Genomic DNA, 14,667 nt, shown 5'->3' with positions numbered 1-14,667 from the left:
TGGCATCAGTCAACCCACCTTCGTGCTTGATTCTGAGACACGGCAGGGTCCCCTCAAGGGCCGACAGAGGGCCCCGGTATTAAAAAGAGGCCGCCCTATTGCTTCACAGTGTGGTGGTGCTGAGATTTTAGAGGGGCCCCTAAACTGCCACAAGGAGAAAAAAAGTCCACCCAGCATGCATCTACAATAACCTCGTCCCGAGGGGCCCCTAAGGGCCTCAACGCACAACACCGCAACCCCAGTGCCTCTGTGAAGTGGTGGTGCCAAGATAACATCTACAGGAGGTTGACTGGTCGCCATGGCGCTCATTTCTTTCTTTTTTTCAAACCGTTGTTATCTTTTTAGTCTCTGAAGATGTGACGAATAAAGGTTTTAGTGCACACTTCAAATAAATCAAGTAAATAATGAACATTATAAAGGAAAAACACATGGCTTGCAGATGGGAAATCTTTATTATTATTACATATTATATATATATATATATATATATATATATATATATATATATATATATATATATATATATATACATAGTTATTACTATTCTGATATACTTTAATATAGTGTAAAATATAAAATCTTTATAAAAATACATAAACTGTTTCATGTCTTGTGATATTATATATATATATATATATATATATATATATATATATATATATATATATATATATATATATGCACTTTGTATATTTATTATGCAAATATGAAGACACACATTCATGTGTATATTTAAGGAAAAAATGTATATATTAAGTATATTGTATATAAATATATATGCAAAGTATATGCTGTATGTGTGTGTCTTTCTATATTAATAATAAATGTACGCAGCGCATGAGGAATTTATATGAAAATGTCATAAACATGACAATACTGCCCTCTTCTGGTTCATAAGCCATAACATGCCTTTAATCTTTAATGTGTCATTTTAAAACACACACATATACAATAATATTTATTCTCTTCAAAGGAATGAAATATGCGATCTCCTTCATAATTACCGAGCGTTATAATAAATCCAAAACCTTTTAATAAAACACTGACTATTTCAAACTGTCTTTAAACAGGTGTTTTCTTTTCCTGCGTCCGTCAGAAGAAATAGGACTGTTCGTAAGCGGAGATGCGGGCCACATACACGGGGTCGTAGTTGTATATGAGCGCGCTGCTCTCTTCTGCTGCTTCTCTGAAGCGGTGGGAGCTTCTCCTTCCTGAAAACACGCTCAGCCGAATGAGGAACAAGCGAGCAGGCGAATAAAGCGAAGCACGAGACCGCACTCACCCTCGTTTACGAAGAACTCAGCCAGCAGGGACGACACGCGCACAGCGTGGCGGGAATGAGGGAAGTCGTAGCGAGGGTCCCACTGAAAGCGGTTGACCTCTGGATGCCACTGCACCCCGTAGAAAGGGTACTTCCTGCCTGCGGACCAGTCACATGTCATCCACGCTGTGTATGTTTCTGCGCTTGTTTCGAACGCGTCTGGCTTCGTTACCTTCCACGGTCGAAACGAACTCGACGCCGTTTTGCGCTACGTTCGTGGAGAGCGCCGAGAAGAAGCCACTTAATTTCTCATTTCCCGCGAAGGCCTGCAAAAGAGGAAGGGTTTACGGGCCTTAATCGGGTTAGGCTTTATATTGAATTCGACGCGGAAGAAAACAAGTCCGTGAGGGATAGGGTTAGCGCCTTTACAGCGGCACGTACTGCATAAAGAGCCAATGAAACTGTGTTTGATGTCGTTTTTTGTCAAATTGAAGTCTTTTGGAAAGAATGAGAGCTGCCCTGTGTGTCTTACATGCGTATATGAAAGACGTACCTCTTTGGTCACTCCGTAATGGTGGTAATTTCCGGTTAGTGGTTCCCGGGACAGCGCTTTACGAAGGTCAGGTGGGAAACTGGCAAACATGCGACTGGAGGAAGCCTCTGTTGATAGAAAGACATTGGAGATAAACGCTTGAGGCGGCAAAAGGTTTTCAAAGAAGTCTCTTAAATTCAACAAGGACGCATGCATTTGATCAAAAAATATTTTTTACCAAAAAACTCTAACATTTCAATATCTTAAATGATAATTCTCTATTTTAATGCTAACAAAATAGGATTTGTTTCTTTATGTAGGGTGTAAAATCACAGAAGAATAATTCTATTGGCCTATTAGCCGGTGTATTTATTTGATCAAATATACAGAAAAATATTAGTAATGCGAAAGTGCAATTTTATTACAGTATTAAAATGATGATTTTCTTTTTTAATGTCATTTAATCATTTATGTCTGTGACGCAAAGCTGAGTTTTCGGTTCTAAAAAAGAAACCATTCTAAAAAAGATTGATTATCAATTTTTGAAAACATTTGTGCTGCTTTAGTACTTTTTGGAACCCAAGACACTTTTTCAGAATTCTTCAATGAGTCAAAGTTTAAAAAAATTTTTTAGTATTTATTCGAATTAGAAATCCTTTTAACCATTCATGTCTTGATTTTCCCCTTTTTATCAATTTACCACATTTTTGCTAAATAACTGTAAAGTATTAGAAAGAATCCAGACCTTTGAACCATTTTTAGATTGAAAAACATTGTAATAATCTACCTTTAACAATTTATTTTCGCTAGAAAATAGTCTTTTGTGGAATGCAAAGATTCCATGGATGTCATCGGCTCTCCGTGGAACCACTGACCCCAATAAAAATTAAAAAAAACGTTTTTAGCAATATCATCTGCAAAAATGAAACGACCCGGTCTTGACTGCAGTATATACACTTAGGCCGAGCACCTGAGGTGAAGTTGAGTGGATAGGTGACATTCTCAGCGGTCGTCTTGCTCAACAGGTTTTCTCCGGCCACCAGCACCGTGAGCAGCTGAAATCCCAAACACGTTCCCCAGATGGGAAAGTAATCACCCTCGTCGTTCGCCTGAGACGGCACAAAAATAACTCACAGTTCATTTCCTTTATTTTCAGTTGCTAAAATATTTACAGTAATGGCACACGACAAAACCTAAGCTAGTGGCGGGCGGTATAGCGGTTCGTAGCGTGTTTGTTTGTGTTCGTGTTTGTCTCATTTAAAGACTGACTAACCTAGAGACTATATTTTGGGCTGCGGCCGAGCTGGAAGACGTCTCCAGCACCGTCCCATGAGCCCGGCTGGGACTCTTCCCGCCGCGGCGCCTCACGTTCACCTGAAGTCTCTTACCTTAAGGGCCAGCCTGAAGTAAATCCCGGCGGTGCGGGCAAAGTCAGAGGTCTCCAGATCCACGGCGCCTCCGATGAGAAGGAGACTGATCGATCGGAAAGCAAAACTTTCTATTAACTGGCAGAGCTGGGCAATTTTAGGCTCCAGCATTGTCTTACTGGACACTGCTTAATGCCCAAAAACAACTTGAAAAGATAACGAATGCATCGGGGAAGGTCTCCACATAGTCTACAGCGTTTTGAAAGAGAGACAGGGAACATACCCGTTTATTGACCTGAAGATTTTTTCATGCTCTGCCAAACTCTGGTTTAGCCTGTAACATACAATGTCGCAGTCACACAGACTGGAAAATTGGATAAAACTGTGCACATTTTTGTGCATTCATTTAAAAGTAAAAATAAAATGATCTTTTAAGTTGGTCAAAAAGACACTCTAATGTTCAACTAACTGCACTGGCCTAACGTAAATGTGAAATGTAAGTAACATTAAAACTTTAAAGCAACGTTAAGTTCACACTTATGTATATTCTGTTAAAATTATTTGTCAAACAAGTAATGGCATGCATAATAAAAAAATGTGTTACCTATATTTACTATTTATTTACTATTATTACAAATACGCATAGCCTATGTATATATTTAGTGTACATAATTATTTATATAGAAAAACATTATGCGTATGTATTCATATAGGCAATAATATAAAATACAGCTTAAGGATATGAAAATGTATCAAAGTAAATATTAACGTGTGTGTTATACATAAATAATATGCACATATATAATGCACACAACAAAAACTTTTATTTTGGATGCGATTAATCGCACTATTTCTACGGAGTGCAGCCTACTTCTTGTTCACCTGGAAATACTGAGGTGTAACTTGATTTTTTTTTTTGACTTGGAGGCTTCAGTGCAACCAAACGGACAGGACTCACCTAACAGGCACAACCCTAGCTCCCCCGGACTCCGTGTACTTCACGTACGAGGAAGGGATGTACGTCTTCCCAAACTTCCTCATCGCCTCGCTGTCGACCTCCTGAGTCAGAATACCTGCAGAGAGAGTCGGGCGCGCTTCACAGTCAGCCAGAGGTCGTTAGTCGCCACCGCGCACGAACACGATGACGATAAACGAGCGATTTAAAGCTTAGTGCACGGTTTACCGATGATCGGCGTGTCGTTGTGAGGCTCGTTTCCCCGCGTGCACGAAACGACGACACACGCGCACGCCAGCGCGAGCGCCCCGAAGCCCATTCTGACCGACCACACACACACACACACACACACCGGTCTGCAGCAAACCAGCCGACCCTTCACTTATATATAACCCTTGTATCGTGTGAACTGAAAGTTGCGAGGGAAGTCGTCGGAAGGGCGGGGTCTGTACTTTTTGGAGGAAGGGAAGCGCTCGGGTTGAGCCCGCCACGTTCTCCGCAGCTTTTAGGAACTCGTTTTTTCCGAAACGTCCTCACAGGCGGCGTTTATCACGAAGCGCTGGGGTCAGAGACCCCATCAGCAACCCTGGCGAGGCCTTGCGATAAAACAGTCCGCGGGCGAACCTCAGACTTTCTCAGGGTTTTCCTCAAACCAGCTTTAAAGAGCAACACGGTGGCAATGGAAATTTTTCAGTTGATACTGATACTACTTAGTGCACCTGACATGCATATTTAATAATAAAAAAAAAAAACTTGCTTGTTTTTGGAAATCCATATAAAAGTACAAAAAAAGTGTTGGTAATACTGACCTAAGAATGAACAATACAGCATTTATTAATCTTAGTTAATGCTAAGTTCAGCATTTACTAATGCATTACTAAAACCATGCGTTGTGTTTGTTAACAGGTAATGCGCTGTGAACTAACAAGGATTGCATTTTTATGAACATTTTGGTTATTGTTTGTTCGTGTTAGTTAACTATACAATAACTAATGTTAACAAATTCAGTTATGAAGTGTTACCAAAGTGTTTGATTAAAAAAAAAAGTAGCTTTTTTAGTGTAAACAAAAGAGTATTTATTATGAAAATGATATAGCCTACTTAGAAATATGTGAACTGAATTACATTTTTGGACAGTTAGCTTCTTTTTTATTTGCATTTGCAATGAAATAAAAAAGCATTAGATTAAATTTATAAATGCAGTTAGTTTAGTTCATTTCAGTTAGGCTAAAGTACATGGCTGAAGGCAGTCACTGCATAACAGGACTCCAGCTGGAAATCATTCAGTAACGGAGTCATAAAATAAAATAATGAGCTGACTATTTATAGGACTCTAGTTATTTACTGTGCATCGGAAGTCAATAAATACACGATTGTGGCGCGGGATTCTATGCCGTGCATTTCCACGACCCCATAAAATAATATAGTCCATAAAACATGAGATTCACTCGGTGTGAAGAACCAGTGACTCACTGTAGTGCAAGAGCTGCGGCGTATGCATTTTCATGCAAATATACACTGACAGAAAAACTATGATATCGTCAAATATTGCAATTTAAATATATTTTAAAATGGTATTTCTGTGATGCAGTTCCCAGCATAATTACCCCAGTCTCCACTGTCAACGTACTGCTCAAGAAACACTTATCATTATTACCATCAATGCTGAAAACACTTAATATCTTTGTAGAAAGCATGATACTTTTAGTTTTTTAGGATTCTTTAACGACCAAACCGTTCAAAAGAGAAGCGATCTCCACTAAAGGGAAGGTGGTTGTGAATGTCATTTTTTAGCTTCTTGTTTTTCAAGCTTTTATTAAGCCAGTGTCATTTAGTACAGACGTATGGCATTTTTCAAATCTGTTTATGAAGGAGCGGCACTTTTTTATCATTTTATTTCAGTTTTTTGTTTTAATCTAAATAGGCTAGCTGATAAAGCATCGCTTCCTTATGTTCTCATTCCCTTTGACCCTATGAACGTGTGATTTAAAGAAATACTCACTTTTGGTCACACAACGAAGTCAGACTACACTAGCTCAAAATTCGAAGCCGATTAAACTCTTTCCTCAAAGTTGTCCCAAAACCAAAACACGTAAGTCTTAGGACAACTTTTCTGATCCACTTCGAATGACTACTGCGTGCATGGATGCACAATGTAACAAAAGTCTACATATGTGCCTACACCTTTAGGTTGATTCAGTCATATCAAATGAATATAATAATAATAAAAACAGCAGTTCCTTTAAATGTTACCGCATGAGGAATACTTGAGCTAATTTGACGAGACATTAGTCTTCCGTGGCTGAACGGCTGCGTGGTGTTGTGTGGGTTTGGCCGTGAAAGCGGTTGAACGCGTAGAGGAACGGATTGAGGAAAGAAAATGTTATCAACGAGCCCCAGCCGGCGTCGCACACGTTTTAGTGCCGCAGCTATCGGTGCTGAAGCATTGAACAGGTGCAGCGGTGTTCAGAATAAAGACCACACCACTTTACTGCAGACGCTGTGATGGAAAACACCAACCGGCTCTGCAACGATTTTGTCCAAAATGCTGCAGTGTGCCCTAAAATGTAATAAAATATAATTATTAACTGTTTTAATGATTACAAACAACCTCTAAAAAAATTATATCTGCACGCACAGGCTTTTAAAATATTAATAATAATAATAAAAAAAAAACAGAGGAGCGAAAACACATTTTTTGGCACATTTATTAACTTAATGTTCAACTCAAACCCATATTTCTACAATAGATGTGTCACTTATTGTAGCCCACAATATTTACATGTGTAATAGTGTCTCGTGTTGAAAAGACATTGCATAAATTTGAATAACTTTCTTTGAGCGTACAGTATAAATATATTTCATCTTTTTCATTCCGAGTTCTCCTTCTGTGACGGTACGCAGGAACATTTCCGCACAAATCGATTTACAGCACTGAAGTGAATTACTGGGGTTTCTAGCAGCCGCTGCTCAAGCCCTGTTTTCCAGAAGAGCCTGGAAGTCTGGTGAGCAAACCAACTTGTGTTTAATGTGTCCCAGCACAGACATGTCTCCTCTCCTGCCCTCTGTATTAACAGAGACCAGTTCCTACAAAAACACAGAAAAAAACAGTGTTATACAAACCTAAGAGCAAGCAATAAGACGTACGAAGAAGCTAAATAGTGTAGAAACCGCATGTAAATATCTCCTGATGAGTACTGCTCGGTCGTGTGCTTATAAAGCATTTGCCATTTCCTTTCATCGTTTAGCCTTTCAATCTTCAAATGCTGTCATGAGTTTATCTCAGAAGTGGATGACTGCCCATCGATAGGTTAAAGAAATAGTTCACCAAAAATGAAAATGCGCTGAAAATGCACTCATCCGAGATGAATTTATTTGTTCATGGGGGAAATTTTTTTTTTTTAGAAATTTATCAATACATCACCGCTGCAGTGAATGGGTGCCGTCAGAATCCAAACAGCTGATATTGTATATCTAGATAACTACTTATATTAGTATTCTAGTAGCGATTTTATTGTGCATTCACGTATCTGTATTTTTTCAGTATTTTACTTTTACATTTTATGACTTTAACATTCTGTCATTTTTAGATAATTCTGGCACATTTAAATGTTCTTTAATGTGTTGCCCATGTAAAGAAATAAAACCAGATAAAAACTTAATAATCCACACCACTCCAGGCCATCAGTTATCATCTTGTGAAGCGAAATGATGTGGATGTGTGTGTGTGTATCTTTAAACAGTTGCTTCTGGCCAAGTTAATAATTCATAATACTCCTCACTCCAGTGAAAAATCTCTCGCATCAAAACCCACCAACTTCTAGAACCGTTGTGGATTGAGTTCACTTGTAATTGGTGTTTAATTTGTGCATATTTCTCTCCTTATTCAGACTTTTTCACTGGAAGAAGCAATTTTATGCATAGAGGACTCATATTTTAGCCGGATGCAACAGTTTGAAAAAGTGTTAACGAATTTCTTATAAACGCACATCTTTCCATCACATCTTGGTTTGGGATTATTGTGATGTTTGGACATTCTGTACCCATTCACTGCAGAGGATCCATCGGTCAGTAAATTTCTCCAAATCTTTTCCCCATGAAGAAACGAACTCATCTACACCTCGGATGGCCTGAGGATGACACACTGCACTGAGGAGCGTAACAGACCTGCAGGAAGGCGCAGGGGGTCCCGAGGGCCACGTCCAGGGTGATGTCACCCAGTATAAGCTGCACTTTGCCTGACTTCCTCACAAGCATCTTGCCCACCAAACCCTCCTGGAGATCCTTAAGATTACAGGTGTTCTCATCTTGAGACTCCTCCTGACAAACAAACACACACACAGGAGATTAAAAAAATACACATGAGTATATGCAAAAAAATAAATAAATCTAGGGCTGATTATCACAATTTACACTGAATGATGTTTATAACATTGTTTGAAGCAAATGCATGCCATATTTCTACATGAAAATGAACTACTATAATATTAAGCCTCAAATGTCAATTCTACATTGGATTGGTTTATTCTTTAAATAAAAAAGCAAAACTATGAATAGTATCATAATGTTAAACTAAAATTCATTGCCGACCTGAGTCTCGGTCTTCTGCATCACTTCCTGTCCGTCGCTCGACTGCACCTCTGTTTTGGTGGGCCGGACGTCACTGGTGGGCGGCTGGCCTGGCAGAGAGTCAGGAAGTTGCATGAAGAGAAGCTCCTCCTCTTTGCAGTGATTCCACACCTCCAGTAAATCAGGCAGCAAATCAGGTTTGGGCAAGGGTGGCGGCCTGAACACAGGCTCCGCCTTCTTCGATTCAGGAATATCCAAAGGCTCCTGCTTGACTGAAGAAAGACAAGGTTAATCTCTCTGAATATCTCTGTGACTAAAGGTGCGGTCTCACTAGCGGGAACCTAATAATGTGCGTCTTTGTATGTTTATTGAAGTTCCTCCTACTCTTGACTTCGGCTCCAGCGCTGTCGGTGCTCATCGGTTCAGGATCTGAGGAGGTCTTTTCTGATTGGAGCGTCTCCTCGCTGAACTCCTCTTTGAAGACCCATCCTGACACAGCCAGGGGCAGCTGCACTGGACAGCTTCCTCTTTCTCCTCTCAGGTGTGGGTCATCCAGAAACTACACACACAAACAAAGGCTTGAGGGATGCTTGTTTTTCTCAGTTAAGCAGGCGAGAAAAAAAAAAAATAAATTAAATAAAAAAAATAATATATATATATATATATATATATATATATATATATATAAATATATAAAAACAAATGATATTTTGCAAGATAATTAGGATGTTTTTTAATCACGTATCGTATTTTTCCCCATAATTGCCATCAGTGTAAAGCATCTGGACATTTATCTTTCGGTTTATCTTCCTATTCTTTTCAAGGGTTGACAGGACAATTGACAATTTTTTGTAAGAAATACTACAATGATATATAATATAAAAAAATTCATGTAAAAGAAACGTTCATTACAGTAAAGAGAATTAAATGTAAGTCTTATAAAAATTGTGTCTTGATGTAAACAGACCTCAAGTGAGATTATCTTCTTTTTGTTATTTCTTCCTTTTGATTTCGGGGTGTGATACAAGCAGGTAGGGGTTCAGCACAGGTCTGAGTTAAGTTAATAAGCTTTAGTTTTTTTAAAACATACGTTGTCCTTCTCAAGTTTGCGCAGGATTTCTTTGGTCTCCTCTTCGGTCTCTCTCTCCTTTTTGATGTTAATGATGGGTGAAGGGCCGCTGTTTGCCGTTTCTCTGGTATCATCGTATACACCTAATCAAACAAAACTAATTAAGACAGCGCTGATATGAACAAGTCACAACACACGATGCTAATTATATTTTACGCCAAAACCCAATTTATATTTTTCCAAGAACATTCAAACCCGTGGTAAATGCAAAAGATACTTATAAAATCACATTAAAAAAAATCATTGAATTCTGAAAAAAAAAAAAAAAAATCATTATGGTGTCCATAAAAATATTAAGCAGGGCAGCTGTTTTAAACTCTGATAATAATGAATGTTTCTTGATCAGCAAATCAGCATATTATACTGATTTCTGAAAGATCATGTGACGCCGAAGACTGAAAATTCAGCTTTGCATCACAAAAATAAATCATATTAAGTATATTATATTAAAACTGAAACCCATTATTTTAAAGATATTTCAAATAAATACAGCCTTGATGAACATAAGAAACATCTTTCCAAATAAATGCAATGAGCAAAAGTAACTTCTTTCAAAAACGTAACTTACCAACCACGAACTTCTGAATGAATCTAGCGTCACAGATATTTTAAAAAGACGAATGTTAAGTTCTTTGACTGTAAACAGCCTCAAGCAAGGCTAATTAGTTATATTTTTAGCAGAAGGGCTGTTATTAGCTTTAGCAGTAAATCACCGGGGGTCATCTTTCTGTTGCTGCTCCAGCTTATAACAGCAGAAAGCGTCTCAGGGGTGTGCGTTACTGTGATTTAACTACATTTAAAAGGTGCTGCGAGGCACTAATCAAGCGTCGCTGCCTTGATACCACGTAGTGTCGCTAACAACAAACTCTGGCTCGAAGCCCGGCCGAACGATTTCTCAGCTCCTTTACCTTTCCTCTTGGCCATCATCTCTGCAGGCCCCTGCTCAAAGATAGAATGTGACTGGATGACCTCCGGGCGACCTCGGCCCCTCCCTCGGCCGTCCCGCTGACGACCTCGATCCACATCCTTCTTATCCCGTCTCGTTCGTTCATCAGCTTTTAATCTGCGGCAAAGCAAAAACACACCACCCTCGCTCGTTAGAAACGTCAATACCTTCTTTATGCCAACAATGAATTACAGACAACATATTGACGGCAAGTGGACCAAAGAGTCACTTACTCCTCTTTTGATTTTCGACCGATAATATTGGGCGTGAAGGTTTTCTGCAGGACATACGAGAAGAGGACACTGAATTGCAGCAGGACGCATCTGAAATGTCTCGTGTGACTGTAATGTTCAGCTTGGTAAGGCTACCTTTTTGACTCCTCCTAACGTGAGGTCTCTGGAGCGCATTGTGGGCAGGCGTCCCGGAGAGATGGACGCAGGCAGCCGGCGACCCATCGGCAGCCCTCTGGCTCCCCCTACATGAGGCGTCCGGGGAGCACCGCTGGGGTCACCTGAGCTCTCCATCCTCGCTGACAAAACAAGACAGACGTTACTGCACTGGGCCAGTACACCTGCTTTGAGAAAAGCACATGCAAAGCATCTATACACGAAAGCTTTTTATGAGAAACTGAGATCAGTTTGTTACCAAATGCGTGAATGCTTTTGTTCTGTCCAAAACCTATAATAATACAGTACTGCTTGAAATGTTCTTGTAAAGTAAGGCTCTTATGTTTATGTTAATTTTTTTTATCTTTAATGACAATGAAAAGTACCTTTTCTTTGCTACTAAGCCCCAAAATCTAACTATGAGATAACAACACTGATTTTATTCATTCATTCATTTCACTATGATTTTAATCTTTGACATGGTCTTGGTCGGTATTAAGATATCAGGGTTGCATTTTCACAGAAAATCACAAAAAAATTAAATTGAGCTTTTCACAGCCTAGGTCACACACACATGCATCATATATATATATATATATATATATACATATACACATATATATATATATACATATACACACAGACACAGACAGACAGACAGACAGACAGAGACACACAGACACACACACACACACACACACACAGACACACACACACACACACACACACACACACACACACACACACACACACACACACACACACACACACACACACACAGACACACACACACACACACACACACAGACACACACACACACAGACACACACACACCACAGACACACACACACACACACACACACACACACACAGACACACACAGACACACAGACACACACACACACACACACACACAGACACACACACACACACACACAGACACACACACACACACAGACACACACACACACACACACACACACACACACACACACACACACACACACACACACACACACACACGTGTATAAATTGGAGTATAACTTGTTAACACAGTCGGATGTTCCCCCGCTCTGTTACTGTGTGATCATCCAGTCGCACACATATATTAGTAACTTCACTGAAACGCCGGTATTCCCACGCTTCCGAACACATGGCGAGACAAACACTCCGCCTCTCGACGGGACACTCACCAGCGCGCTTCCTCTAGAGACCCCTCGAACAGCGGCTGACAAAACACTCCGAAACACACCCGAGCTTCGCGCAGAACCGAGAGTTTACGATGAGAACCGGCGCAAGTTTGTTTAAGGCGGAGTTTTACGCGTAATGACACTTTGACCCGGGTGACGCAGTGAACACGTGACCGGCGAACGTCACCTCTGCGCCGCTCCGCGCGGGACGGCTTTAAAGACGAGCCCCGCGCGAGACCTCGGGGCGGGGCAGGAAAAATAAGAACGAGCTACTATTAGGATTATAGTACAAAACAGCAACAACAAACATGTCCCTGAAAGAAACTTAATTCGTTTGTTTATCTGAGCAACCTCACCTTTTTTAGTCGTATATTTCTGGATTGGACAGCTATTCAATTAAGAGAATTAAAGACTGGGGTTAAAGCTAATACACATGTGCTCTTTAAAAAAAAATGCATAATATATATACTTATTAATTATGTGCTCTGCGTATGTAAACTTGTAAAATATAAATTTCTGGACACAGAATAGCCCAGCTATATGATATTAAAGTACGAGTATGAAAGCACAAAACAGCGACATGATGATTTTATGATGATTTGTTCATTGTGGTTATTCTGTGTTCATTTTGGTTTTCGCACATATATTAGTTTCGTGGTTATCTTCAGAAAACAAAAAGAAGCAATGATATTTGATAATCGTGTTTAGAATAAAATCAAACGACGATGCGCATAAGAATATTTTTACAAATGGCAAACTAAGCGGTTTTTGGTTTTTACTGATTTGTTCCAAGTCAGTGGCTGCCATTCTTCAGAATATCTCCTCGTGTTTTACAGAAAAAGAAACTCATACGGGTTTGGCAAAATGTGAGGGTGAGTGACTGTTGACCTCGCAGGACTTTATAATCGTAGCACTGACTTCAGATCAGGCAGAATGGTAAAAATTCATCTTAAATAAGTAAATGATTTCGCGATCAGTTCAGGACGGCCTGCTGCATGCTCTGACCAATCAGGAACGCCGATTTCAAACCACGAATCAAAATCTGCTCGTCTATAAGGACCTTTGCCAGGGTCTATTGCGTCTCAATGATCCGCTGTCCTTTAATGAATCTCCACCCGGAGATAAGTCAAGTCATCTTCAGAGAGAGTCCACAGTGAGTCAGGAACAGGACGTATTGTTGTGCGCTGTGTGTGTGTGTGTGTGTGTGTGTGTGTGTTTTTCGATGCAGGGGTGTGCTGCTCGTGACCATATGGCGCAGCATTTGGTGAGTTCCTCTGTAGGTTGAAGCCTCAGATGGTCCTGTCCTTGAGTAATAACTCGAGCGGACGCTGATATCAGTGGAGCAGATCCACCTCACCAGCGTATACTTGAGTTATGGCCCCATCACGGCGTAATCAATGGAGTCTGACCCTCGGCGTAAGGGTGACATATAGCGCACTCGCTGCCTCATTTCTGAGCGTGTGTGTGTTTTCCTGCAGAGCCTAGCAGTTTAAGGCTTCAGTACGGTTACTCGGATTCTGAGCATATCTGAGATGGTCTCAAAATAAAAGTGGTCACGCAGTGAATGCTGAAGACCATCTGCATCTCCGGAGGGGGTGTGAGAGATACACAAACACACGTTCACTCATCACACACCACAACCATATCAATCAATCAATCAAGCTCATTTATTTCATCCGAAATGCATTAAAAAACCCCGGTAATTTTGTGCAATATTGTCGCAGCTTAAAATAATAGTTTGCGTTTTGATATATTTAATTTATTCCTTTATTTTGTTCCTTTTGATCCTTGAGAAGTCAGTATAATACGTTGGTTTTTTAATTGATGTTGGAAACTGTTGTGTTGCTTCATATGTCAGGATTCGTTAATGAATGAAAAATGAAAAAGAACAGCATTTAATCAAAACAGAATTTATTTATTTATTTATTTTTAAAGTAATGAATATTAACCACTGTAACGTAAATACTTAATTAACCATGTTCATTAGGCTTTACACGGTCACTTAGTAGTCTCATAATTGCCAAGATAGCACCTTTTTTGACCCTTAGAGATAAAAAACCATCAAACTCGAGGAATTTCACAAACAGACAGACTTCATGGAGGCCGAAGACGTTTAAACTGCGTGTGTCGTGGCGGTCTCTGTGGAGGTGGACAGAGTGTGTGTGTGTGTGTGTGTGCATCAGGCTTCTTACATCACTTTTACGGTTCATTGATGCTGCACTTTCTCATAGCTGCTCATTTCCCCTCGGCATACAGCTGTAAAAACAAATACACGAGGACAGAGAGAGAGAGAGAGAGAGAGAGAGAGAGAGAGAGAGAGAGAGAGAGAGA

The 14,667-nt window shown here is 39.9% G+C and overlaps 2 protein-coding genes across 2 annotated transcripts; both read right to left on the bottom strand.

Annotated features, from left to right (window-relative positions):
- Positions 1 to 884: 884 nt before the first annotated feature.
- On the bottom strand, positions 885 to 4,537 carry LOC122350418 (gamma-glutamyl hydrolase). Its single transcript, XM_043246861.1, has 9 exons — positions 4,344 to 4,537; positions 4,119 to 4,233; positions 3,444 to 3,494; positions 3,182 to 3,266; positions 2,764 to 2,902; positions 1,815 to 1,921; positions 1,494 to 1,587; positions 1,283 to 1,420; positions 885 to 1,211 (listed from the first exon to the last, which is right to left on the bottom strand). The coding sequence occupies exons 1-9, from the start codon at positions 4,432 to 4,434 to the stop codon at positions 1,093 to 1,095; spliced, it is 939 nt and encodes a 312-aa protein (XP_043102796.1). The 5' UTR covers positions 4,435 to 4,537; the 3' UTR covers positions 885 to 1,092.
- A 2,268-nt stretch (positions 4,538 to 6,805) lies between these two features.
- polr3d (polymerase (RNA) III (DNA directed) polypeptide D) lies at positions 6,806 to 12,505 on the bottom strand. Its single transcript, XM_043246856.1, has 9 exons — positions 12,340 to 12,505; positions 11,128 to 11,288; positions 10,993 to 11,036; positions 10,722 to 10,876; positions 9,775 to 9,896; positions 9,069 to 9,243; positions 8,706 to 8,956; positions 8,283 to 8,435; positions 6,806 to 7,202 (listed from the first exon to the last, which is right to left on the bottom strand). Exons 2-9 carry the CDS (start codon positions 11,281 to 11,283, stop codon positions 7,086 to 7,088), a joined length of 1,173 nt encoding a protein of 390 aa, XP_043102791.1. The 5' UTR covers positions 11,284 to 11,288; positions 12,340 to 12,505; the 3' UTR covers positions 6,806 to 7,085.
- Positions 12,506 to 14,667: the final 2,162 nt, after the last annotated feature.

This window comes from Puntigrus tetrazona, chromosome 8 (genome assembly GCF_018831695.1).
Source record: "Puntigrus tetrazona isolate hp1 chromosome 8, ASM1883169v1, whole genome shotgun sequence".
NCBI lineage: Eukaryota > Metazoa > Chordata > Actinopteri > Cypriniformes > Cyprinidae > Puntigrus > Puntigrus tetrazona.
The sequence above is the reverse complement of the archived record's forward strand: the minus strand, read 5'-3'. Positions and strand labels throughout refer to the sequence as shown.

Excerpts from the sequence above, each read along its gene's own strand:
- LOC122350418 (XM_043246861.1), bottom strand. The coding sequence starts at position 4,434 with ATGGGCTTCGGGGCGCTCGCGCTGGCGTGCGCGTGTGTCGTCGTTTCG. Across the intron at positions 4,234-4,343 it reads CAACGACACGCCGATCATCG|GTATTCTGACTCAGGAGGTC; the intron begins GTAAACCGTGCA and ends CTCTCTCTGCAG. Across the intron at positions 1,421-1,493 it reads GTTCGTTTCGACCGTGGAAG|GCAGGAAGTACCCTTTCTAC; the intron begins GTAACGAAGCCA and ends ACTGGTCCGCAG.
- polr3d (XM_043246856.1), bottom strand. The coding sequence starts at position 11,283 with ATGGAGAGCTCAGGTGACCCCAGCGGTGCTCCCCGGACGCCTCATGTA. Across the intron at positions 9,244-9,774 it reads GCAAACTTGAGAAGGACAAC|TTTCTGGATGACCCACACCT; the intron begins GTATGTTTTAAA and ends TTGTGTGTGTAG. Across the intron at positions 8,957-9,068 it reads CGCTGGAGCCGAAGTCAAGA|TCAAGCAGGAGCCTTTGGAT; the intron begins GTAGGAGGAACT and ends GTCTTTCTTCAG.